General features: G+C 25.6%; 5 protein-coding genes across 5 annotated transcripts; 2 read left to right on the top strand and 3 right to left on the bottom strand.

Moving 5' to 3' along the window:
• Positions 1 to 81: 81 nt before the first annotated feature.
• Positions 82 to 17,629, bottom strand: LOC129618499 (importin-11). Its single transcript, XM_055533296.1, has 14 exons — positions 17,115 to 17,629; positions 16,786 to 17,059; positions 15,811 to 16,734; positions 15,475 to 15,574; positions 15,305 to 15,416; positions 3,804 to 3,924; positions 3,570 to 3,719; positions 3,039 to 3,246; positions 2,671 to 2,908; positions 2,404 to 2,603; positions 2,139 to 2,283; positions 1,919 to 2,072; positions 1,720 to 1,860; positions 82 to 1,668 (listed from the first exon to the last, which is right to left on the bottom strand). The coding sequence occupies exons 1-14, from the start codon at positions 17,351 to 17,353 to the stop codon at positions 1,663 to 1,665; spliced, it is 3,012 nt and encodes a 1,003-aa protein (XP_055389271.1). The 5' UTR covers positions 17,354 to 17,629; the 3' UTR covers positions 82 to 1,662.
• On the top strand, positions 7,567 to 15,350 carry LOC129618497 (phenoloxidase-activating factor 2-like). The gene is made up of 7 exons (XM_055533294.1): positions 7,567 to 7,608; positions 8,537 to 8,606; positions 13,734 to 13,796; positions 14,096 to 14,175; positions 14,240 to 14,496; positions 14,557 to 15,021; positions 15,082 to 15,350. The coding sequence occupies exons 1-7, from the start codon at positions 7,567 to 7,569 to the stop codon at positions 15,200 to 15,202; spliced, it is 1,098 nt and encodes a 365-aa protein (XP_055389269.1). The 3' UTR covers positions 15,203 to 15,350.
• Positions 10,099 to 13,486, bottom strand: LOC129618500 (uncharacterized). The gene has a single exon (XM_055533297.1). It carries the CDS (start codon positions 12,702 to 12,704, stop codon positions 10,167 to 10,169), a length of 2,538 nt encoding a protein of 845 aa, XP_055389272.1. The 5' UTR covers positions 12,705 to 13,486; the 3' UTR covers positions 10,099 to 10,166.
• Positions 17,630 to 19,240: 1,611 nt separating the features above from the next.
• On the top strand, positions 19,241 to 21,390 carry LOC129618504 (asparagine--tRNA ligase, cytoplasmic). The gene is made up of 3 exons (XM_055533299.1): positions 19,241 to 19,465; positions 19,549 to 20,416; positions 20,476 to 21,390. The coding sequence occupies exons 1-3, from the start codon at positions 19,429 to 19,431 to the stop codon at positions 21,248 to 21,250; spliced, it is 1,680 nt and encodes a 559-aa protein (XP_055389274.1). The 5' UTR covers positions 19,241 to 19,428; the 3' UTR covers positions 21,251 to 21,390.
• A 1,684-nt stretch (positions 21,391 to 23,074) lies between these two features.
• On the bottom strand, positions 23,075 to 24,149 carry LOC129618509 (S-formylglutathione hydrolase). The gene is made up of 2 exons (XM_055533305.1): positions 24,009 to 24,149; positions 23,075 to 23,940 (listed from the first exon to the last, which is right to left on the bottom strand). Exons 1-2 carry the CDS (start codon positions 24,060 to 24,062, stop codon positions 23,140 to 23,142), a joined length of 855 nt encoding a protein of 284 aa, XP_055389280.1. The 5' UTR covers positions 24,063 to 24,149; the 3' UTR covers positions 23,075 to 23,139.
• Between the last annotated feature and the right edge of the window lie 447 nt (positions 24,150 to 24,596).

Genomic DNA, 24,596 nt, shown 5'->3' on the forward strand with positions numbered 1-24,596 from the left:
GGTACTTATTTTGGTTTTATGTTATACAATATTTTGATGTTAAAAGTTTGTGGTAAGCTAAAAACTGTATAATTTTAAATAAAGAAGAACGGCAGAATCCGTAACTTTTAATTATACATATAAGTAATTGATTGGATGGGACTAAATAATATTTGAATTGAGTGTAAATTAAATAAAATTATTAATAATTAGTTGGACATATAATATACATAATTATGTAAATAATTTATATTAAATATAAAAAATATAAATATTATATTTTAAAATATTTGCATTTTTAAAATTATCTTATTTTTTTTTATAGATATTTTTTGCGAAAATGTTGCCAATTTAAACTACCCGTAAAATAATAAAAACATTTAATAGCCACTTTAATTAAAGATAAAAACAATCAATATGTATAACAATATGTAAGTATATCAAATTTAATATTAAATTTGAATTATCTACGTTTATGCTATTATTACTGAATATGCAACAATGTTAAAACAAATTAAAAAATCGAATAATAGTTAATAAGGTAATTCCGATTATTAATTTTGATATTCAACTTCAAAAGATTTCTTTTTGTTTTCCATAAATTAGATATTTGTTATGCAAATAATATGGTAATTGTTAAAAGTTATTATATTTAAAATTAAATTAAACATATTTATGCATTAATATTTTGAGCAAATTTTTATTAAATACAATATAATTAATATGATAATAAAGTAATAATAGCACCCAATATAATAATTACTGTGGCAATTGTTAAAAGAAATTATGCAACTGTGCTTCTCAAAAAACTGCTTTGAGATATCTACTGAAATATATGCAGAATTATAAGAGCAAACAATGCAATTGCAATAAAAAAAATTTTACATAATTGCCCGATAATTAATTATATATGATATAGATATTATATTATTAATAATCCATCAAAAAATTTTGTAAATAAAACGAATGATACTAATTTCGGTTTAATTTTGAAATATGAAAAAGTTGTTCGATTAACAGGAATGCGATATATAATTCTACCTATATAAGGACTATAGCAATTCCATCTCCTTTATAATATATTACTATATGAAAATATTTTATATGTATTTCATAGGTATTTTTTTATTGCTTATAATTTCAACTTTTTATGTTTTTCTTTAACTTAACTCAATCATTACCAATAAATCAACTTTGATTATGTTTTTCTTAAAACTTCTTCGATTCTCAATATTTTTGCAAACAAGAACTAATACTTATCTCTAACAAAATTTATAATAATTTAACATTCACTGCTTATATATTTTTGTACAGGAATTAAAATAACTAAATCATTTAAAAAAAAAAAAAAGAAATACAACTTTAATAATATATTTTTTTTTAATTATTAATTAGTTTTTAACTAGAGGCAAACTCTAGGCACTTTATTATATATTTAATATTACATTCATATTAAGGTTTTGAAAGTTAAAACGGAACATCTTTGTATTTCAAAAATTGTACAAAAAAAAATGTTTTGGTTTTTTATATTTTGTTTCGTTTCGACAAATAAGTTATTGTTGTTATATATATTTGCATTATATATTTAAATGTTATTTTAAAAAATTTTTTGTTATTCTATTAGCATACTTTTTTTTTCTTTTTTTTTTCTTGTTAAATATTATAGAAAAGGCAAATAAAAAATCAGTCCTTAAAAAAATAAAATATGTTAACGTGTAAAAATAAAATATTGGTTCATACATCCTCGGCTTCATCAATTTGTTTTGGTACAGCAATATATATATTTAAGTATTCTGTTAAATTGGCCAATATGCATGGATCAACAGTTAACATTAAGGTTTGATAACGTTGTTCCCCTAAATTCGTTTTGAGCGTACCCAACTAAAATTAAATATAATTAAAAAATTATTTTTCAAAGGCGATCAATACTGGAAATTACTTGATTTTGAATATAATCTTTTAAAATTATTCGATACACAGGATCTTTTAAACATATTTTTCTACATCGTTCACTATGGTACGTATTATAATCAAATTCTTCAACGGGACACATAATGGAATTAAAATCTTCTTCATCAAAAAATACTAAAGAACTAAATTGAATAAAAAGAACTCAAATAAATACATAATTTTGAAACGTCATTCATTTTGAAACATACTCTACAACTTTATTATCAGTTTCTCCGGTTGTATAATCCTCTTTCATAATATCATTTAGAGATTCACAAATATTTTGCAAAATACCAGGAAATCTTTCATAAAATATTTGATTATCTACAGTTATTAGTGATCCTAAAGCTAGACCTTTAAAATAGAAAAATAAGTAAAATAAACATTAACATTAATTTAATCTATAAAATTTTTGAGGTTGATACTTATTATAACTACTCAATATAATAACATACTCAAATATATCTTACTCACTTAATAATTTTCGTTTTTCCGTTTGTGTTACTAAAGGCATTTTGGAAATCCATGCATCGATTACCTTTTCTAATGGTTTTTCTAAATTAATTGATTGAAGAGCTTCAATGAAAACTTGTTGATCTATAATTAAAACTCTTGCTAATATTGCTAGATACATACTCATAACTAATGGATAATCTTTATTTTCGTAAACTTGCCTAAAATAAATTAAATATAGCTTAATAAATTACCATAGAAAATAACAAGTAATTAAAATATCATTACTTAAATATGTGTGGTAATGCTGGTCTAAGTAATTCTAAACCCATTGTTGGTTCAACTCGAAGCATTGTTTCATATAATTTCATGACCATTGCAATACCTTCCGTTCTCATGTCATTTAATAAATAAGCACATGTTGACACAACTTGTTTACCAAAACGTTGTAAATATACCTCTGGTGATAACAAAATATAAGCTTGTATTAAATGTAAAACTGTTCTTAAATTTTCTGATGAGTTTTCTGAAAAAAATTAACAAAATTTTATCATAATTTTAGTTATTATATTTGAAATTATAATTAAATTTATATCAACACTACAATTTTAATTAATAAAAAAATTTATAATAATTTATAATAAAATATTTATTACCAATTATTGGTAGCAAATTTTCACACAATTGTAACAGTTCTTGCGATATTTGTGAAGTATTTTCAACAACAGCTAACCATAACTCGAGACCTTCTTCCATCAAATAAATATGTGAAGGTTCCTTAATATTAGTACTTATCGATATTACAGGATATAAAAAAGGTGACAAAATTGGTGGAATATCGTATAGAGCTTTAACTATTTGTAACTAAAAATTAATAATTATCAAGGTTTATTAAAAAAATTAATTAATAATAAAATTAAAATAATAATTTTAAAATCAAAAACTTAATTCAATAAAAATCCACTTCAAATATTTAAAAAAAAAATTTTAAGGTAAAATTACAAGAAATTCAATAATTTTTACAAGTTCAAGAAACAAATCAAAATTAAACTTTAAAGTAAAACTGATGTCCTGTTTTTGTTGTGGAACATTGAAATAACAAAATTTTAGTTAAAAAAATTTTTTCAAACTAAGCACTTAGGCTCTTTTTTATTAACTGAAACAATTAATTTCTTTTTAATTCTTACCAAAGTTGATATAATGGCACATCGAAGCATATTGTGATCTTCACTTTCTTTCCATAAATATGGTAAATATGATATTAAATTGTCAGCATGAGATTGTATGTTATCACCCATTTTATCCACTATAAATGACATGGTACAAAGTACATTCATCTAAAACGTAAATAAATAAAAATTAATTAACATATTATATTAAATTAATTTAAAAACAAAATATTAAAAAAATATTCTATTTACTTTTGTATCACATTCCTTTGCTTCTTTTAATAATGAAAATAAAGCTGAAAAACCAGGCTCCAAATAAGGTAAAAATGATTCTGATGAAAAATCAAAATCATCAATTGTCATCATCAATGTTCTAAAAATTGTCGATATTAAATAAAAATTAATTAATTTTGAATTAATTTAAAAAGTTTATAAAATATATATGTAGGTACATTCTTGAATTAAGAAGCAGCTATTTGAATATCAAAAATCCATTTCCAATAAGGTTCGAAGCTATACAAATGAATTTAAATTTAATAAAAGAAAAACAAATTTTCCGTTCATTAAAGTTCCATTTAAAATGGAAATTGAAATAAAATTTTCAAATCCTCAAGTGAAATTTTTTTTATATTGAATTTCAGAAATTCACAGTGATGGAACAAAGAATCTTTTTAATATTTTCGAATACCCTTAAAAGTATATAGTAACTCCATACCAAGTACTTGGAAAAAACTGAGTTCAAAATAATTAATAAAAAAAATATTCGTATTAAAATTAAATATTGATTGACCTTAACATTTTGCATATGTATGTAAAACAAAGATAAAAATTATTTTTAATGGCATTTTATTTTTCAGCAGTAATATGTAATTATTGATCATAATCTAGGTTATTTAAATTATTTAAATTGCATTTCCATGTTTACATATACACTTTTACATTGTATATACTCGTATATGTATATATACATATGTGCATAATTGTCTAGGTAGTTTTTAAAGCTAAATTTTTATCACCATCACTTTTATATGGTTCTTTAGTAAAATAATAAATGGCATGATAGTCTAGATTAAAACTAATTTGATTATGGCTGCTTTGTTTTATTTAATATTGAAAAGAAATTTATTAAAAAAACTAATTTTACTATATAAATTAATTTATTATTAGTGATTTTCTTATATTGCAATGAGAAATTGAAAATTTTATATTTTTTTTTTTAAATAAGCCCTTAATTGCGTTTAAATTATGTTCAAAATTTTGATTTTGTCATATGTAAATGACGAGAATCTAGCTTTGAATTTGCAATTGCAATAATACGCTACATAAACACAATTCAGTTAATGAGGTGTAGTTTCTGAATTGTGCTGTCAATTTAAAGTTACGTTAAGATATCTGCTAAAAAACACGAATTATCAAATTCTCAAAATAAATTAAGCCATGGTGCAGCTTAATTTAAATGGAATCTTTATGATATCAAAATTTCGTTTATTTTATTAAAATAATAATGCAAGAATCACGAATACCAACTTGAATTTTTTATTGTACCAATTTACTGATGTAAATTATAATGAAAACCATAAAATTTTAATATTATTAACCTTAGAATATTATAAATTTTTATGTAGGAAAATCAAAAATAATAAAACTGAAAATATATAATGACCCAATAAAAAAAAAAAAAACAAGGACAGATTATTTGGATATTTGCCCAAAAATTATCAATTACATACTATGTTTTTGTTTTCTAAATTTAAGCAAAAAAAAAAAAAAACAAAATTCATAATTATATGTATATAAAATTTGATTAATCAATCTAATAAAATTCAGAACTCTAGCTTTTATTTTTAATATCATAATTTTCAAATTAAAGTTTTGTTACAATCATATTGAAACAAAAGTGGGTACCTATATGATTTTATAGACAATTTTTTAAAAATTTATTAATATAAATAAAAATATTCCTTTTAAAGGGAATTTATTTCAACAAACTCAAAATAAATATGGGAAATTCCCTCAGTGTTAAATTTATAGGTGAATCAAAAATCATTCTCTTTGTTTTGAAAAAAAATCATATTGTTATTAAATAGTAATGAAATTATAATATCAAATTAAAAAAGGAAATTTGAAAAAAATTGGGAAATTCACGGAATTTTTATAGTAATTTTAGTTTAAAATTTAATTAATAATATTATTTTGTATTAATATATAAAAATTCTTATGAGGATTATACAATATAATCAGGCCGCAATTAATGACATGAAACCAATCCAAGCACAACTTGCGAAATTCGATAATTCATTCGATTATTAAATTATCGAATGAATTTATTATTTTAAATAATTTGTAGTTTTTAAATTGAATTGCATTATAAAATTACAAATACTCATTTTAATATTAATTAGTTTCCTCATTTGTTTTATATTAGTTAATTAGTTTTTCACATTTGTCGACATAATTAGTGATTCAATTTTAATAGTCTACACATGTACGAATATATCAATGAGCTTTTATTATAATTGCACAATTGAGTGTAATAATTGTGCATATATTTTAAAATTAATGACACTTTTACATTAAGAAATTGTTTATAATTTTCTACCTTAATTAATCGAACAGAATTTTTACTAAAAAATTTTTTAAAAAACTAATATAATAATATGTTGAATAAACATGCATTTCCCCCTTTTTTAATACTATACCCATTTTACCCACTCACATTGAAGTTAACTGAAAATAACGGAATTACTAAAACACTTCCACCTAAATAGTTGGAACGGGCATAGTAAAAATTTTTATTTTAGTATTATATAAACTTGCTTATATATGTCAAATTTTAAAATTTTTTTTTACTCTCTACAACCAAGAAAAAAAAACTGGATTTTACCAACAAATAAAGTCATTCTATTTTTCTCTAATTATGCCGAAAACTCTATTAACTTAACTCTTTACTAAATAAATAAAAACATTAACATAAAAAATAACACTTAAAATTTATAACAATAACCCCAAAAATAAAATAATTATTTATTTTAACAATGTTTGTTCATTAAAGTGTAAAATATTTACAGCATTTTACAACAGTAAATAAAATTATCTTTTTTTTTGTTTTCTTAATTCAAAAAGCTTCCTCTATTTAAATTTTCCAATTAATTGAAAATAGTAAAAAAACTAAATAGTTTTTTTTTTTATTATTCTGATTCTATCATAAAAATTCGTAATAGGTAACTGATTTCAATTTGCATTAAGTCCAAAACTAAACAAAAGCAAAGTTTTTTTTCACGTCATTTATAATTTTTATTAAAAAAAAGAAATAGGTAAAAATTGTGCAATACATGCAAGAAAAGAAAAAATGTATTACAGTTACGATATATTATTTTTAAGTGATGGTACTTTAAAGTTTTAATATATCAACATTGCTCCATATTGATTAGCATTCATATTGTGATATAAAAAGTGTCGGAATATAAAAAATTCAACCGGTTCTTGCCATATCGGAAAACTATGATTTCATGATTAAAATATTATCGTAGTTTTAATATCGTTTTGAATGTAAACCTATTCAAATTTCAGCAATGAACAATTATTCTTAATAAGCGTTAAAAAACCTATAATTGTGGTCTAAATGTACATATATAATAAAAAAGAAAAATCTACTCAAAATCTAAAACATTTTATAATGAAAACGATTTTTGTTTCAAATTATGTTCACAATTCTATGGAATCTATTAGCAAGAATTAATTATATGTAATTTAAAATTATATTAATTAATTTAAGTGGTATATTAATAACTAATACCTATAAACTTTAAAATAAATTATTCAAGATTTAATTCTTTATACGATTTCGAATAAGCCGTCGTGTAAGCCGTTAATCTCCCCTAATGATGTTTAGATGGTCCCTAAGATCACCAGGCTTTGGCTTCCTGTATTGCCTTATTCGTAGTGCCACATAAGGTGAATATGAAGCGGGGCCATGCCTAAGAGAGCCTCCATCAAGACCATTGGGCACGTCCTTATGGCGACCGTTATGCCAAGGCACGCGAGGCGCTGCAGTCGGGTGAAAGCAGCCAGCGCCATTGCCTGCTCAGCTTTGAGCCACCATATAACAGAAGAATACGTTACAATTGTTCGAACAATTTTTAGTGTAGGTCCAGTAGACCATTTTAGGCCTAAGACCCACTGTTTTTCCATATAGCCTCGTTTCTTTATACGATTTCGAATTTTTTATTTATTTAAATTAAATCAAACTGAAATTAAATATATAGTTTATGTTCTTTAAACTAATAATATATATTGTATACAATGTATACAATTAAATTAACCCATCACTATAATATTGTCATATTATATTTTCTTCAATTACTTTAATTAATTTTTATTAAATTACTTTTTCTATATATCTATATATTATATACTTTTTTTTTTTAGTTTTATTTGCATGCCATTATAATATAAGCAAATGAATAATATAAATCAACAAGAAATTTAAAATTTGTTTTCATTTAGTTTAACATAATCCAATGAATTAAACCAGTTTGTTAGACCTACAGATATGTATGTAGATACATACATAATAATATATTTATTATAGAATTAGAAAAAAATATTTTTAAAGAAAAATCCTTAAAATTAATTGTTTAATCACTTGAAATAACATGAAACAAATTTTAATTTTGAAGCAATTTTAAAAGTTGTCACATTTAGAGTGCATAATGAAAAAATTTTTATAAATTAATGGATTAATTTATACGAATATAAAGTGAAAAATTTTACGTGAATTATTTGTATTATATATCACATAATATTACATTATAGTGAATATTAAATTCTAAGGACATTTATTAAGAAAAAATATTAAATTTTATTCAATTAAATTGAATAAGAAAATAAAACTAATTTATAAATTTAATGTTAAAATAATGTTAAAATTATTTTTAATTTTATATAATTTATTATTAATAAGTTGTTTAAATAATTATGATCAGGATGAAATTACAAAAAGTCCATTCAGTAGTTATGAAGCATTAAATGAATATAAGAAAAATTATGCTAATAGTAAGTATTTGCTAAATTATAAAATACTTCATGTACATATACATATAAAATATTTAATATTATTGTAATTACATATAATATAAATAATCATGTAATTACGTTTGCATGTTTAAATGCGGCAATCTGTTTATCTACATAAAATAAATTTTTAAATAAAAATAAAACAAAATATGGGAATTTTTCAATGTTATTTTTATTTTGAATTTACAAAATAGCTATTATTCATTACTGGGGAATACGTTAATAAAGAATAAGAGCTGCATTGTTATCCTTGCATGTGAAAACAAATTAAATAATTTGTTTTTACATTTGCTATGCTATGACTCACTTCATTTCTAATTTTTATACATTAAAGTTATTAATTAATAATCAGCTAATCACGTTTTGTATATGCCATAGTATATAAATATTTTTTTTTAAAAAGTCCAGTACTACTAAAAATTGTAAAAATTGAAAAAAAAAAAATAGAAACAAATGATTTGAATCTAGCACGAATACAATTGTATCCTAAAGCTTTCATAAATTTTCAAAAATTAGAAATGTAATATAACTTTCAAACCCCGCACTCAATCAGTTTAGTTTTAAATTCAAGCTCATTTTCTTGCAAGTGGAAAAATTTCAAAAACAATTCAAAACAATGTTGTTTAGTTTATCATTTTAGCTACTCTTTCTTAACTAAATTTTTCAAACTTACAAGGATATTTTTTAAAAATACCAAATATAATTTTCCAAATTTTTACATTTTAAATTTTATTTCAATTAAATAAGCATATTTTCATATGTATACGGCAATAAATTAATAAATATCTTATAAAATAAAATTTTGGTAAACTAATGTGTAGATTTAAAAAAAAAACACAGTGTTTATAATAATAGTATAAGTATTTTATATTTTTTTTTTAATATTATTGTTATTTAAAATTTTTAATAAATATTTTAAATTTATGTTAAATGTATATGAATAATACTAATGACGGTAGCTGATATAAAAACAAAGTTTGACTAATTTTACAACAATATATTTTTTAATTTTTAATAAAATATTTAAAAATCAACTATCATTTTATATAACACAAAAGGATAACATTAAAACAATTTGTTCATATTAACAAGTTACATATTTAAGAATGCAATTTTGTTATAATTGCAAAAATATAATATTTATCTTATATAACAGTAAATATCTTGAAACCATTATAAAAGTTTTATTATTTAATTATTTATAAATATGTCAACATGTGATTTATCTCATATATGTCTTGTTCTACTTCAATTCAAAAAAAAAATTTGTTCCTAAATATAGTAATTCAATTGTGACTAAAAATAATCAAAAAAAAAAATTATTTTATTTAATTAAAATAATTTGCTACAAAGAATATACTACAATTTATTGAATTTCTTTCCGATTATAAAATATTAGAACAACTTTAAATTAAAATTATATTTCAATTTTTTTTAAGTACACAACAGTTAAAGTAATTATTTTGCATTTTGTAATAATAATCAATAAGTATCTATGAAAAATTTCATCAACAAATTTAATTATGAAATTATTAAAATTTAAACAAAAATAATTTCATTTGTCTTTTTAATAATATCATTATTTAATATTAAAATACCATTTTTTTCACTTATTGCTCTATCATGACGTTCTAATAATTCAACAATATATGATAAAACACCAGAAAATGATATAAAAGCACCGGCTACATAAAATGAATCATCCCATTTTAATGTATAATCATAAATTAAAGCTGCCAATGGCGGTCCTAATAAACTTCCAATACCTTCAGTTAACAAAATTAAACCATAAGCAGAAGTAAAATCATCTAAATCAACTAAACTAACTAATATACTTGGTGTAAATGAAAATGTTGATGCAAATGTTAATCCAAATATTATTGATAAACCAATTAAAGAATAATAACAATTAATTGCTAATGGCATTAATATTACTGATAAACCACATAATAACATACATATAGAATACATAATATTAACATTTAACCATGGTCTATCACCAATAAATCCTAAAGTAATCATTCCAATTGTATTAAATATACCAATAATTGATATTAAAAAGGCACTATCTTCTTCCGTATAATTATATTCAATCATATATTCTGTTATACAAAAATATGGTATTATATACCATATAAATAAAAATAATGTTGAAAAATTAAATAATGAAAATTTTAAATCTAAATATAAAGAAAAATCGCATACGGATTTTAAAAATTTTATTAGATTTGAACGCCATGTTAAATTTTCCTCCACATCTTCTTCAATATTTTTCTTTGAAGGTAACAGAATAATAGAATTTGTGCTATTCCCATTATTATTTAAAATATTTGGACAAGATGAGCTTTTATGATACGTTGTTTTATTTTTATATATATTTAAAATATTATTTCCAATTCCTCTAGCTATTATAGAATTGCGATGAAAACGAGAAGGTTGAATACACTGTTGATTTTTTATTGAACTTCTCTTCTTATAAGATGAATGACGATTGTTAATTTTCTTTAATTCAATGACATTTTCACAATTATCCAAAATAGTATCAATTTTCGTAGAAATATTTTCAGTTTTATTAGTTGATGTCTCCTTCAAAATATATAAATTTTCCAAATTCTTTTTATCGTTATTATTAATTTTTAATATACCTAAAGTATTTCTTCTTAAATCAATTTGTAAATTAGGCAAAGAATTGTGACTGATAAGATTTTCATTTAACGATAAACGTCTCTTATTTTTATATCGGCCATCAACATTATTTTCATTAATGTCTTTATTGTGAACATATTTTAAAGTAAAAGGATCAACAGACCTTTTTTCTTCTGTTGAAAACGGATTAAATGAGTTTAAGGATATATTTTCAGAAGGTGAAAGTGATTCAGCACTTGCTAAATATTTACTTGTCCTGTTAGATTCATCACATCTCTCACATATAGTACTCCTACTCGCAATTGTGGATAGACTAAAAGCAATTGAAGGAGCTTTTAAGCATTTTTCTTGTTTACTTTTTGTAGTAGTTAAGGGATAAAAATTATCTAAATTATTTTTTGGAAGAAATTCTTCACTATGATAACGTTTAATTTTGAAAATTTTTTGATTAGTAATATCTTCTATCGATTCATTTTGTTTAGCATTACAAGTTGAAACTAATGAGTCTAATATATCATCATTAGTTGCACCATCATCGATTAATTTTTTTACTTCTAAAAAATTAGTATCACAATTTAATAATGTAATTTCACTTTGGCATCTACTATCTAAGACATCTTCTTCGTTTAACCAATCAGGATCACGCATTAAAGCACCAAATACAACAGAATTTAACATTGTGCCAGCCAATATCAATGTAGCTCCTCTCCAACCATAATATTCTATTAACCATGCTGTAAATGGTGCATAAATAAATGTACCAATACCAGTACCAGAAGCTCCAATACCAGTTGCAAAAGTACGTTTCTTATCAAACCAAAATGTAATCGAAACGACTGCTGTAACATAACCAATTCCCAATCCAATACCAGATATAACACCAAATGTTATATAAAGCATTTCTATGGAACTGCATATTGAACCTAATGCAAAACCAACTGATGACAATAATCCACCGATAATAGTCATTTTACGGCAACCATATTTATCAACTAAATTCGACATTACAGGTCCTAAAAGTAATGGAACTGATAAAAATAATGAACCAACCCATGCTGTTTTTGCTTTACTCTCTTTAAAATAAGCCAAAAGTTCGGTATATAGAAGACCAAATGAAAACGAAACACCATCAGCCACTAAAGATATACAAAATGATGCGAAAACAACAATCCAACCATAACCACCATCTGGTATTTCAGGTTTTTTCGAAGATGTTGTTGAAATATCAGCTGATTCATTTGTTATTAAACGTTTACGAGGTTTTCTTATTGGATCACTACCAATATTATTAATTGTTTCGTCAAATGATACGTCCTGATGAAAATATCCATTTTCATAGAAATTATTCTGAACTTTTTTAGAACAGCAACTATCATCAACTTTAAATATAACAGTGTTATTTTTTTTAACATCACTCTCGTTATTTTTCATCACCTTTTTGCTTTCTTTTTTTTTTATTTAATTTTTGTTTTTCTTTTTGTGTTTGTATATTAAAAATGTTTCAGTTCTTCTCGTATTTTTGTTTTGCTTCTTTTCTTTCACCAGAATATTTACATATAAATTATATACAAGTTTGCATGTGTGTATATTTGTGTAGCACAACTTAAAATTTATTTATTTTTAATTTTTTGTTTCATAAGAAGATTTTGTCTACAAATTAATTTTCTCTTTTTTTTCACGACACTCTTAAAAAATTGCATAGCTTTGTCCCTGTCAAATTTTTTTTATTTTCTTTTAAATATTTTAGTTTCTATTTTTTTTTTAGCGAATAGTTTTCGAATTTTTAGTAAATATAAAGTATTGATACGCGTTGACCTAGCAAATTGTTTGACGGCGTTTAGCTTAATTTTTGTTCTGTATTACTTGGAATAACAAATATGTATGTATGTATCTGCTCAGTTCATAAAAAATATTTCAAATAGTAGTAACATTACAAATGAATTTTAATGAAAAAATAAGAAACCTTCAACTTGACCTGTATTTTAGCTACGACTACATTCCCGCACGTATATTATTATTTTATTTTCGTACAACTTAGGAAAAATATTTTTACATTGATTTTCTTTTATTTATATTTTAAGCTCTTGGACATCATCCAGATTTTCATTATTTTTGTTTCTCTTTTTTTCGATATACGATATAACATAGCAATCTAACTAACATAAAAAAATATGAATAAACAATTCTTTTAATTAAAATTTCAGTCGATAAGTATCAGCTCTTTAAAATTGATTTGTTAATTAGTAGACAATTACTTATCATTTTATTTCTAAGTAAATATTTTTTAAAACATGTGCCGTCAGCAAAAAAAAAACAAGAGAACATGAAGTGATTTAAAAACAAATATTAGGTCTAAAATATTGTGTTGTTTCATGTTCAATCTATAATATAATATGTACATATATACATATGTATTTTAAACCTTTTTTGAATAAAAGTTATCAAGGATATTTTTTTCAGGATTTATACGTCAGTTAATAACTGGTACGGTTACTGCTCCAACAGCAGTTACAAAAACAACATGTAAGTGAAACAAAATAACAAATTAAAATAAATCAAATATTTTATATACAACTCATAAATTTTTTAAAAAAACTATGAAATTTTGTTTAACTTGCGCTACAATATTTCAGTATTTGAAAATCCGTATAATACAATTATAATTCTTTATTCAAATTTTATTTAACTAATATTTAGTAAATAATGTTCTTGTAAAATGAGAATTTCTAGAGGATTTCAAACACTTATTATTTTTGATTATTTCAAAAAATATTACAAAAATAGAGAATACGAAATTTAAATATTTTTTAAAAAATGTAAAGGTATTTGTGTACCACCAGGATCATGCCCAAATCAATCAAATGATGGCAGTGGACAATTAGATATACGAATAGTTACAAATGTAATTCAATATTTTTGTGAATGAAAAATTTAACGTTTTACTACATTCAAAAAATATTTTTTAGCCTAGCGATATAAATACACCAGTTCCTAATACTTGTTCCTATGCATTAGCTCGATGTTGTTTAAATTCACCTTATCAATGTGGTGTCAGATATCCACCACCACCAGGAAGTGCACCAAGTGGTCCAGGACAAGCTGCATTTGGAGCATATCCATGGCAAGCAGCCATTTTGACTTTAGGTGAAATTTATTTGGGTTCTGGTGCTTTAGTTAGTTCAAAATATGTTTTAACGGTGGCACATAAAGTCAATAACGTACCGTAAATATGTTAAAATAATATAAGCTATAATACAGTGATCTTAAAGTTTATTCTTAACAGAATTGCATCAATTAAAGTAAGACTTGGCGAATGGAATGCTTCTGGGATTACAGAACCAATACCAGCACAAGACTTTCAAATAACTCGATTATATATACATCCAGAATTTAATTCTAATAATTTATATAACGATGTTGCTTTAATTCGTTTAGCTAGTGAAGTACAGCTGGGGCCTGTTCCAACAATAGCTTCAATTTGCTTAAGTCCAAACTCATTTTCAGGACAGAAATGTTATGTTGCAGGATGGGGTAAAGATGATTTTAACGGGTTGTATCAAGCAATTCAAAAAGAAGTAGATGTAACAGTAATATCGACAGATACTTGTCAAGAAAAATTAAGAAAAACTAGACTTGGACCGAATTTTGTATTAAATGGTACAACTTTTGTATGCGCTGGTGGTGAAAATGGGAAAGATGCTTGTACTGGTGATGGTGGTTCACCTTTAGTATGTTCATCAAACGGACGGTAAACTTTGATATAATTTAGACTATTATTTATATAATAAATATATGTTTGTCTAAATAGATGGTATGCAGTGGGCTTAGTGGCGTGGGGTATTGGATGTGCTGTGAAAGATGTACCAGGTGTTTACGTAAACTTATCAACCTATATTCCTTGGATTGAATCAATTATTGCCCAATCCTGAATACTTTTTATAAAATTATATTTTTTAAAACAACAATAACTATCGTTTCTTTTTTTCACCAGAAAACTAGTGTTGCAGAAAAAAAACTAAAGAAGTACTTACTTTGAAGAGGCTAATCTGACCGACATGTCTTCGTTCTGTTGCAATAAATGCAAACAAAGTTCATAAACTTGTGGTCTTAATTCTCTAGATAGTTTTACACCAGACCATTGTCCTAAAATATAAACAAAAATAGTAAAGAAATGATAAATTCGCAAAATTCAGAAAATTACCAATAAGCCAAATAATTCTTCTTCTAATTATCCTGCACGTGTCAGTAGTGATTTTAACTTCAGCTAAAAGTTGATTGCTAAACCATAAATCAAAATCAATCTAAAATAAATAAAACGTAATAATACCATATATAAAAAAATAGCGAAGATAACATCTTCAATTCTTGTTTTTTTTGTATTATTTTGAAATATTTTCAAAAAATGTTTAAAACTATAGCGCCGAGAAATTATAAATGTTTTTTTATTAGATTATTTCAAAATATATATGTACATTTGATAAATGTACAAAACCAATTTGAAAACTTTATGTATGAAATAATATAATTTGTGAATTACCTCATCAAATAAAATAAAAGGAGCTAAACCAGCCGCATTATAAATGGCATCTTTTAATATAACATCTTTTAAATCGGATGTTGCAGTCAATGGGTTTTCTTGAGCTTTATTAATATATTTTAAAACCTCACATCTAACTTCTGTACGGAAATGACTAAATAAAGTTAAGAAAAATGTTTCGGTACATGGTCGAAGGGCATATTTCCAACTTTCACCACCATCATCTGCCGCAAAACCTTCAGGATCTTCAATCCACATATCTAAATCTTGCTGAGTTAATAAAAAGTAGTGAGTTATAATTTTTTCACATATATAAGATAACCGTTCATTTGTAAAAAAATCTTTTTTTGTTTCTAACGCTACTGCAATGTCGACTTCAGTCGAACAATTTTCTTGAACAAATGTGGTATATGCTCTACTTGATAAAATTCCTTTCATTAGGTTTACACAATGTATTGCAAAATTTGGAAAATTTATAACATTTCCATCAAATATCATACTGGCTCCATTGTGGAAGACATAATTAAATGAAAAATTTAATGCCGTCGATATTACATTTACAAATGAAACTGGATGTTGTTCTAGGAACTCGTTTAAAATTTTTGTTTGCTTAAGTATAAATTTTTCTATTAACTCTACCAGTTCATCTGCTGAGCTTCTACGTTTCAATTCATATCTGCATTCTATTGATTCCCCAATCCGACGAAATGTTGCTTCTAAAAACATCATACAATGTTCAGATTTGTGCGGCTTATATATTCCATAAATTGTCAATTTTCTAAGTATACGCAAAGCCAAAATAGCTTTCTCTAAAAGTGATACTGTTATTTGAGATGGTCCGTTTTCTTGAAGACTTTGGAAAAATAGCGTTGTATACGTATCCCATAAATTGAGAATGTAACTATAAACCTCCGAAGTTAGTTGCTAAAAAGTATAAATATGAATTTGTTATAATATTGCAAATACAATACTTACTTCAAAATATTTTTTTTCTGGCATTAAACGTTTTGAAGATAAAGCTTTTATAACGTGTTGCAATACCAGGAGAGATCGATGCTGTTGGAGCGAATCATTACTTCTAACTGCTTCTAGCAAAACTGGAATTATTTCAGGCCATTCTTTAGGACAATCTAATCTTGCAATTTTCGCTGTTAAAGCGGCGATTTGCACAGCGACTTGTGCAACCGGTTCATTAAAATTTGATATTAATTGTGAACGGATTTTACTTTTTTCTTCAGCTTGAATCTCACTATAGTTTCAACACCTTAGTTATGTTTAATTCATTTTAAAATTGAAAAACTTACTTCTTTGCGTATTTTCTCCAATATTTATTGATTCCATTTTTTAAATAAACAGCAGCCATCCACCTTACATTTACGTCAACTTGATGATTGGAAAATATACTAACTAAAGTATAGTAAAAACCAGGTTGAATTTCCCATTCAGCTAATTTTTGTTCTGCTTGTTTTAATATCTCGGTGTCCTGACTACAAGCAGCCATGAGTGCCTGGAAAACCATTTGCTCTGGCGAGGTTCCTTCCATGATATGTTGTTTTCCAAAAATTTAAGGAATACAAAAGTTCATTACTTGGTAAATTATACTTTCATTTACGTATGCTATGCATATGGGTTATGCATATGAGGTCACGACTATTAAAAATCTTCTAACTTCAAATGGTTACAGCAATTGAAAAAAAATAAAATTAAATAATGCAATTTTTTTCGCAGTTTTTATAATCGTATTGAATTTGTTTTTAAATTTTTTTTTAATTTTATGTTTTAACTCAAAACATACGGACAAAACCAGATGATAAAGTAGCCGCAAAGTGTTGTCATTTGTCAATTATGGTTTTTGATTAATGTCACATCTCATAATGTTACGATGAGCTTACATTGGTGTTTTTCTTTTCTATGTCATCAGATTCAGAGTTGTCAAAGAAAACTTTGTCAGATGAAAAAGAATCAATCCAACGTCCACTTTCTTAAAAGCAGACTTAAAATAGTTAAATTAAAGTTTCATTTTTTACATTCAATGACTTTTGAAATTTGAAGTGTCAAAATATTATGTGAGCCCTATGAAACTTTTAAATGTTTTTGAACATGTAAACCATGATTTGACAATACTGGTCGTTCAAAAGAACATGAAACTAAATATAAAATCAACACAAACTATTTTTAACAGATCTGAATCCTCTCTGAAATCAAGAAACCATGAACTTCCATTGTTTATTTATTAAGGTTACAAAACACATTCCGCTCTAACGATTGATAATTAAACGTCAACAGATGGTGACATTTTTATATTAAAAATAAACGTGAAATTTTCAATATTAAAGGATTGATCGTCTCTCTCGCTATTTTACCCAGAACGTAAAAGAAAGTATTTATATAATGTAATTTTTGAGTGAGAAGATTATTTGATATTGTGTACCTCGTTGTTCTTAAATGCATACAAAATAAATTCACTATGTTTTTGAAAGTGAGTATTTCAGTCGATAATTTGAGAAAAAATGCAAAAATCTTATTAGAAGAATAAAGTGAGATATAACAAGTGAGAAATCTTATTGCAAAAATAAAACATAAATTAGAAAATACTGAGAATTCTGATTTGAAAATGAGTAAAAAGTAAGTAAAAAAGCGAAGTACAAAATCATGTTGTAAATCACAAAATAGACAAAATCTAAAAATATATCTACGATACAGTTCAATGATTGTTTATATATCAAGCTAAAATTATTTGATGAAGTGCATACTTTACGTCAAAATTTAACATTTTGCAATGAAAATTGTAATTAAAATAAGAATCCGCTGATAGGAGTGTTAAAAAATTGCTTAAAATATTCTTTGTCGCCATTTTGACAGTAAATTCGATGGAAATAGCGTGATTTCTATTATTTGACGTCAAACAAACTTTGATTCAATCACAAATACGACTCTTTTAAGACTCAGATTAACAACCTAATCGTGTATCTCGCTTTTTCATCTCACATTAATAGATATTTCATACTTCAGAAAAGATTACTCATTTTTAACCTGGATTTTTCGTTTAACTCTCAAATTATCGTTTGAACGCCTTACCTTCAAAAACAAAATCAATAAACTTTATGTACATTTTAGAAAAAAAGGAGATATACTATACGGAGTAATACTTCTCACTCGAAAATCGAATTTTTCAAATATATAATATTTACTCAACTTCTTCTTACATGGCGAGTAAAATAGCCAGATAGATGATCAGACTTTAAATTTCCTTGAAGTGATGTGGTTTAAAATTCTCACCACTTTTTCGCTAAATTCTTAATTTGAAGTTGTCAATTGGCATTTGACGTATTATGGCATTCTATGAATAACTTTCTGAGCTCTTGAAAGGATTTTGAAATATGAAATGATTTTGGTTTGTCAAAAACTAAAAGTTCTTTAGTTTTTTTAATTTTTGACAATTATTTGACGGCAATAAGCAAAGTATACACATTGTAAATGTACAGCGGGCCGCAGAATTTGCACTATAAATAAAAGTTGTCTGATGCAATATCATTGCAGAATAAAATTGAAATTTAAGGATAATTGAGTATAGTTATTGTAATAGTGTGAAATTTACGTTTAAAAAAGCCAAATAAAATGCCAGAAGGGAAACTTGCTGAAATGTCTATTGCAGGTATAAATAACCTATTGCATGTGCATTTAGAAAATTTAGGTTAATTGCCAACTCAATATTTTTTATATTAATATATACTTCAGATATAATATATACTTCTGAAAAAACCGGTAGTGATGAGAATGGATGTGGTACCGAGAACTCCCCGTACAAAACTATCCTTCAAGCGATGCGACATGCCGGGAAAGAACCGTTTCCAAAAATAATGGTAGATGCAAAGAACACGGATAGTGGTGAAAAATTTGAGCCTGCTGCCAAATCTCAATTGAAGAAGATCCAAAAAATTTGGGTTCGAGAAAGTTACAAGTCAGCCGAAAAAGAACAAAGGGAAGCTGAAGATATTAAGAAAAGAGAACAGAATTTGGAAGAAGCAAAAAAGATTAAAATCTCGCAAGATCCTTCTTGGCCAGTTGCTAAAAGAATAAAAATAATTGATGGGGCAAATGAGAGAAATGTGAGAGTAAAAATTTTTGGCTGGGTACATAGGTTACGACGTCAAGGCAAAGGATTAATGTTTATTACACTTCGAGATGGAAGTGGCTTTTTACAATGTGTTCTTACAGATCAGCTTTGCCAAACTTATGATGCTCTAATATTACAAACTGAAGCTTCTGTAGCGCTATTTGGTATATTAAAGGAAGTTCCCGAAGGAAAAACAGCTCCAGGAGGTCATGAGTTACATGTGGACTATTGGGAATTAATAGCCAATGCTCCAGCCGGTGGCGCTGAAAGTATTTTGAATGAAGAAGCACACCCGGATGTCCAATTAGATAACAGACATATCATGATACGCGGTGAGAATACTTCAAAAATTTTAAAAATGCGTTCAATTATTATGCAGGCTTTTCGAGAGCATTATTTCGCAAATGGATATACAGAAGTTACGCCACCAACCCTAGTTCAAACACAAGTGGAAGGGGGATCAACGTTATTTAAATTGCAATATTTCGGGTAAATATCTAGAAAAAATATAATCTTATAAAATTGCTTAACATACCGTTTTCTTTTAGTGAGGAAGCGTATTTAACTCAAAGTTCACAACTTTATTTAGAAACATGTATTCCTACATTGGGTGATGTTTTTTGTATTGCACAAAGTTACCGTGCTGAACAAAGTCGTACGAGACGTCATTTAGCTGAATATACTCATATTGAAGCTGAGTGCCCCTTTATCACATTTGATGATTTATTAGATCGTTTGGAAGATCTAATATGTGATGTAGTAGATCGGGTTTTAAAGAGCCCGTATGGTCATATTGTAAAAGAATTGAATCCAGATTTTGTTCCACCTAAAAAGCCTTTCCGTCGTATGAATTATTCTGATGCAATCAAATGGCTAAAGGATAACAATGTGACAAAAGATGATGGAACCTTTTACGAATTTGGAGAAGACATTCCAGAAGCACCAGAAAGAAAAATGACGGATGCAATTAATGAACCAATAATGCTATGCCGATTTCCTAAAGATATAAAATCATTTTATATGTATCGTTGCCCCGAAGATGGCAATTTAACTGAGAGCGTCGATGTGTTACTACCAAATGTTGGAGAAATTGTTGGCGGATCTATGAGGATTTGGGACAATGAGGAACTATTACAGGGTTACGCCCGTGAAGGTATAGACCCAAAACCATATTATTGGTATACTGATCAAAGATTGTACGGTAGTACACCTCATGGTGGTTACGGTTTGGGTTTGGAACGTTTTATGTGCTGGTTACTAAACAGATATCATATTAGAGAAGTTTGTTTGTATCCAAGATTTTTGGATAGATGTAAGCCTTAAATTATGTAATAATAATTTATTTAAAAAATAATCGTTTCAATTTATTATACGAATAATAATGCTCTTATAACTTGCTATTTAAAGGCATTTAAAGTTTAAAGCTTAAATAAAATTAAATGAGCTTAATCAATATATTTTTTATTTTTCTATATTTGAAAAAATTACCTTATCAGATAAGCAATTCAATTAAAAAGATCTTGACCTTTCTAGTTTGTAATCCGAATTTAAATGCAAATAAAGCAATTTATTTATATTTATTAAAAATTATTTGTGGAAATGATTTAACATTAAGTAACAAGTGAATTAATTCAGAGAATTAATTGTAGCTTGTCGAATACTTAATTTGAACATAATTCTTTTCTTAGATTTAATACATATTATTTTAATCGTCTCCGTTTTAGTTTAAGTACCCAATTGAATTATGTTTAATGGTCGTAGATTAAGATTTGATTAATTACAAACTAAAGCATAGATAGATGTGCATACAAAGTAAATGTAATAATAATGAAATGGAATGCAGGTAATATCAGATAACCGTTGAATGATTTAAAGAAATATCATATAGAATTATATTATAATAGAAATATATTAAATAGAAATATAGAAGGAAAATTTCAAATTTTTAATCCTGATATATGCAAAAAAACTTATTATCATACAGTTTTATACTATATACTATTAATGATTGAAAATTTTCAGCATTACATACTTTTCGGGGAATACTCAGTATATCCTATATACACATGTATGTAATTCAGATAACCTTATTTGCCGGGGAATACCCAAAATAAGAATTGCCATGATGTAAATTAATATTGTATGCATTAAAAGTAAGCACGTGAAGTACATTCACTTACCAACTTATTTTTAAAGTGCAACTGAATTGAAACGCAAAAAGCCCGAATTAAAAAATAATATGTTTCACATACGAACATTTATAAAAATAACAGGGCTAGTAAATCATTTTCAGTTATTTATATTTCACAAAAATTGAAAAATCTTACAGTACATGTTATATGAACTAACATTTTAATTCGTATACCGTATGAGTAGGATGTGTGTATGTTGTATGTTGATGGAAGTACATATGGATATATACTTATAAAAGGGAATGTACGTGATGCATGTAAGATAACCCATTTAGAGTATTAAGAAAATTACTTGTTTTAATATTTATTTTCGAAAAATTGAAATTTCGTTCGATAAATTGTTATTGGTGAAAAATGATTTTCCGATTCTTGTGAAAAACTACATACATATGTAGTATGAATATATTTCTATATGTACTTCCATATATACATATGTTCGAGATTCATTTACATAGCTACAAGACTGACATAGCTACATAAGTTTCTTAACGTATTTTCAAAAGATTTCAAAATTTACTTACATAATATACATATGTATGTTTAACGGTACTAATATATGTATGTAATATTTTCATGTTTACTGTATGCGGACTCAGGCGATATCAGAAATGTGCCTGTTAACATAAAATAAGTACATAGTATATACATAATATTGAATATATGTATATATTCAATATATAATATATTCAATATATAATATATACATATGAGCCCATTTTATCTACCCATACCTACAATTGTACGCGAACCTGATATTTCGAGATTCTCATTTAAGATCTAATATTATTACAATATTTTAATCTCGGGTTTCTAAATCTAACCAATTAAGAATTTTACATTTTACGCTATGAAAATCTAAAAGGAAATTTTTTGGGTGTTTAATTTAGAAAAGATTATACATAATTAAGTTCTGCTTCTGTAATGTAACTAAATTTAAATACCGATAAAACTGCAATTAACGTTTACAAATTTAAAATATTTATTCAAAATAAAAAATTAATATGTTTATTAATACATGCGTTATTTTAAATGCTTAACATGATATTCAATATGTTCACCAATAAAAGATGCAATATAAAAATAACTATGATCATATCCATCACGCATTTTCAAAACTACTTGGACATTATTATTTTTTGCTGAGCTTTCAACCAAATTTTCTGGTAGAAGTTGCTTTTCTTTATAAAACTTATCATCAATTCCTTGATCAATAAAAATTTCAATTGGAACTCCACTATAATTTGCAACTAATGATGTTGCATCAAACTCTTTCCAATCATTCTGATTTTCTCCTAAATAACCTTTAAATGCCTTCTGACCCCAAGGACAATTTATTGGATTTGATATTGGAGCAAATGCGGAAACTGAACAATATAATCCAGGATTTTTAAGAGCACATATAAGGGCACCATGGCCCCCCATACTATGACCACAAATACTTTTCTTATTAGACAGCATTGGAAAATTGTCTGATATCAAATTTATCAGTTCAGAGGTAACATAACTATTCATTTTATAATGTTTAGACCAAGGCTCTTGAGTTGCATCTACATAAAATCCAGCCCCAGAACCAAAATCATAACTGTCATCTTCACCGGGAATATTCACGTTGCGTGGTGACGTATCTGGACATACTATAGCGATCCCATTCTCAGCAGCATATCGTTGAGCGCCTGCTTTGATAACAAAATTTTCTTCCGTACATGTTAAACCGCTTAACCAATATAACACTGGAACCTTATTTTCAATATCAGCATTTGGCGGTATATATATAGAAAATTTCATAGAACAATTTAATGTACTGGATTGATGAGAATAGACCTAGATTAAAAGAACCCCTTATATCATTAAAATAGCATATTCAGTTTATTTTGTATATACCAACTTACATTTTGATCACCCGCGAAACATTTATTGCTTGATACCAAGGTCAATGAAGGCATTTTTATAATTTTTTTTTGGTAAAAAATTTAACTAACTGCTAACTAGTAACGTTAGAGATAAGCACAATCCACATTCCACACACATCTGAATTCTGTATTTCTGTCTGAAATACCGGTGAGGTGAGTTAATGGATGGCATGAACATGACAAAAAGTCTAGAGGTGAGTTTCTACAGTCAAAACATACTTCACAATTCCTTGTTTACAAGAAATTTATTAGAAAGTAATCAATTATTTTTATTGATATTTCAAAACAAAACTAGTTTCCACTGACTAGAAACATCCCAAATTGACAACGTTAAAAAAATTTAACAACGTTTTGTTATAGAAGTTATAAATAATGCAATAAGCAATCTAATGCAACAAACACTTTTCATAGTTCACTCAACTTCAGTTTTTATTTATATTACATTTATATTATGGGACCAGAGTTTATTGATTTTTAGACTTGTATTATGTAATGTTGAAATGGATGCCAAAGACACAAATGAGTGTACTTTATTATATTTTTACGCCAAAATTTGGTAACAACATG

Source organism: Condylostylus longicornis, unplaced genomic scaffold (genome assembly GCF_029603195.1).
Source record: "Condylostylus longicornis isolate FDR11 unplaced genomic scaffold, ASM2960319v2 ptg000008l, whole genome shotgun sequence".
NCBI classification, from domain to species: domain Eukaryota; kingdom Metazoa; phylum Arthropoda; class Insecta; order Diptera; family Dolichopodidae; genus Condylostylus; species Condylostylus longicornis.

Bases quoted from the DNA above. Each gene is read 5' to 3' on its own strand.
- LOC129618497 (XM_055533294.1), top strand. From the start codon at position 7,567: ATGGCGACCGTTATGCCAAGGCACGCGAGGCGCTGCAGTCGG. The intron at 13,797-14,095 runs GTAAGTGAAACA...AAAAATGTAAAG, and splicing joins AGCAGTTACAAAAACAACAT to GTATTTGTGTACCACCAGGA. The intron at 14,497-14,556 runs GTAAATATGTTA...TATTCTTAACAG, and splicing joins CATAAAGTCAATAACGTACC to AATTGCATCAATTAAAGTAA.
- LOC129618500 (XM_055533297.1), bottom strand. From the start codon at position 12,704: ATGAAAAATAACGAGAGTGATGTTAAAAAAAATAACACTGTTATATTT.
- LOC129618499 (XM_055533296.1), bottom strand. From the start codon at position 17,353: ATGGAAGGAACCTCGCCAGAGCAAATGGTTTTCCAGGCACTCATGGCT. The intron at 3,247-3,569 runs GTAAGAATTAAA...ATTAATTTTTAG, and splicing joins GTGCCATTATATCAACTTTG to TTACAAATAGTTAAAGCTCT. The intron at 2,073-2,138 runs GTATGTTTCAAA...TATTCAATTTAG, and splicing joins ACTGATAATAAAGTTGTAGA to TTCTTTAGTATTTTTTGATG.
- LOC129618504 (XM_055533299.1), top strand. From the start codon at position 19,429: ATGCCAGAAGGGAAACTTGCTGAAATGTCTATTGCAG. The intron at 19,466-19,548 runs GTATAAATAACC...TATATACTTCAG, and splicing joins TGCTGAAATGTCTATTGCAG to ATATAATATATACTTCTGAA. The intron at 20,417-20,475 runs GTAAATATCTAG...GTTTTCTTTTAG, and splicing joins TTTAAATTGCAATATTTCGG to TGAGGAAGCGTATTTAACTC.
- LOC129618509 (XM_055533305.1), bottom strand. From the start codon at position 24,062: ATGCCTTCATTGACCTTGGTATCAAGCAATAAATGTTTCGCGGGTGAT. The intron at 23,941-24,008 runs GTAAGTTGGTAT...CTTTTAATCTAG, and splicing joins GTTTCGCGGGTGATCAAAAT to GTCTATTCTCATCAATCCAG.